This window comes from Prunus persica, chromosome G4 (assembly GCF_000346465.2).
Source record: "Prunus persica cultivar Lovell chromosome G4, Prunus_persica_NCBIv2, whole genome shotgun sequence".
Taxonomy (NCBI): domain Eukaryota; kingdom Viridiplantae; phylum Streptophyta; class Magnoliopsida; order Rosales; family Rosaceae; genus Prunus; species Prunus persica.
In genome coordinates, this window is record NC_034012.1 from 2,020,684 (window position 1) to 2,022,994 (window position 2,311).

At 38.9% G+C, this 2,311-nt stretch overlaps 1 protein-coding gene across 1 annotated transcript; it reads right to left on the reverse strand.

Moving 5' to 3' along the window:
• On the reverse strand, nt 1-1,870 carry LOC18778355 (uncharacterized protein At4g19900). The gene has a single exon (XM_007213983.2). It carries the CDS (start codon nt 1,641-1,643, stop codon nt 240-242), a length of 1,404 nt encoding a protein of 467 aa, XP_007214045.1. The 5' UTR covers nt 1,644-1,870; the 3' UTR covers nt 1-239.

Consider the following 2,311-nt stretch of genomic DNA (forward strand, 5'->3'; position numbering starts at 1 on the left):
GAAAATTAAAAGGGCCAAGATAAATTTCTTCATCATGAGAACCAACGATAAATATACAAGAAAAAATCATTTTGATTTTCGATTTTTTCTGTTATTATTTCTTTTATTCCTCCTAAGGCATTCACCACCACAATATCTGAACGAACTGAGTTGGCAGTTGAAACATATCTTACATACAAAAACAACCAACCTCTAAAACAATGAACAAGACAAAGTAACACATGCACAATTTATCAACCTTATTCTATCTTGACAGAGCTTGAAGCTGAAGAATTGGGAAAGATTGAAAATTCTGACATTAGATGATCAATAATGCTTCCCTTCTCAACATTCAGCCGTCTACTCTGGCTGTTCCACAAATGCAGTGCAAAGCTTTGAGAACAAATATGCCTCAGCTTTGCAAGTAACCATTTTGAATGAAGCTCATCTTTAGGACCCCGAAAGAGACTCCGAATTCGGCTCCAGTTAAACGGATAGAACGCTGAGGGTGTTAAGACAGTGAAATTAAAACCTGGGTTTTTTGGATTTTCTCTCACTCTTGAAACCACCCTTGAAACCAAGTAAGGGCCATTGTGACCCCACTTGTTCCCATCAAATGTGAGAGCAAATTCTTGGATAAACTTGAAGATCAATGGATGGTTCTTATCAAATACCAACACAGCATTATTCAGTCTGCTCCAATTCCCAGTTTGGGCATCAATTGCCTGAGCTCCAATCACATTTCTCAACTTTGACAAACTCTTTAGCACTATAACATCTGTGTCTAAATAAATACCACCAAACTTATACAACAAAGCAAGCCTAAGCAAATTAGAGAGATTTTGACCCAAAGAAACTCCACCAGGATTCACTTTCCCTGTCCTTAGCTCACTATACCAAGCTTCTGCTGGAGTGTTCTTGAATAAGTAATCAAAGTCTGGAGAAATTGCCATTACCCTGAAATCCATTTCCGAGAATGGCCTCAAAATTTGACTTCCTTTCTCTGAATCCAGCGAATTTGAGACTATGGCCAAACAAGCATTTGGATGGAACTTGAACAAGCTCTCCACAGCCAGCAATTCCCTGTTTCCAAAAGTCTTGAACGAAATCCAAGTCATAAAGAACCTGACTTTACAAGAAGAGGAGTTACCAGCAAAGAAGTCTCTCATTCTTGTTGAAAACAGAGAGAGTTTTGGTTCAGGGGGTAAGCTTTTGAGCTTGCGCTTGTGTTTTCTGATCCGCCTTGGCCTTTGGAGTGAAAATTTTGGGATGGGTACCATTGAATTTCTTGGGTTGTGCAGAGGAGGCAAATGGGTCTTTAAGAACATAGGCGCATTTTCTTCCTTCACCACATACATCACAGAAGAAGAAATTTTTGAACTTGAAGAAGAAGAAGAAACATGCGCAGGAACCCAATTACTTACAGAATCCCCGGCGAGATTTCCCGGGGAGAAAATGGCAGGGTCCGGCGAGGGCTTGGAAAGAGGAAGGTAAATACAGAAGACATAGAAGCCATTGTAGGCCAAAAGGAGAAGGAGAAGCAGAGCAAGAAGAGAAGTGGGCAAGCTAAGAAGAACGGAAAGTATCGATCTTTTTAAGTATTGCAATTGGTTGATAAAGACAATGAGTGGGTTAGGAAGTTTGGGACTTTCATCATCAAACATGGTTTGGTTGGTTGGTTGGTTAGCTGGTTGTCTGGTTTGTGCTAGCTTTTACTGAGAGAGTTCAATTGGCTCTGGTTTTGTGACGGTAGATACAACTGACAAGAGAGAGGAAGCAGCTGAGAGTTGCAGGGAAAGTTGAAGAGCATTTTAATGGTGGAAGCGGCAAAAGATTGAAGTGAAATGTTTGTGTTTTGAGCATTGGGAACCAAAAATATATACCAGGCAGTGAAAGTTCCCACCACTTTTCTGTGTGTGGAGAGAGAGAGTAAAGTCTTAGGCTTGGCTCCACCGCGCCAGTTGGCTCGCTTTTAGCGCGTATATCCGAGGCTTCTATTTTTTTGTCTTTGGTCTTGAATAAAAAGATTGCTAAGGATAATGAAAAATCAAAATACTTACCACATTTGAGAATGTAACACGCTTTGTTAAAAGCATGCAATAAAAGAGATTTGTGAAAAATAATAATAAAGAAAGTGACAACCGTTTAATTAATGGTTGACTATGACCAATGTGAAATGAATTTGAATTCTTCAGGTATTTTAAGATTGATATTAAAATATAAAAATTACTTTACCTCAATTATTTGTTTTTTTGCGTACTCTTGTGGTGTAGCTAAAGTAAGTTTAAAACGGTTTAGTTTAGCCAAAATTTGATATGGGCTACTACTCCTC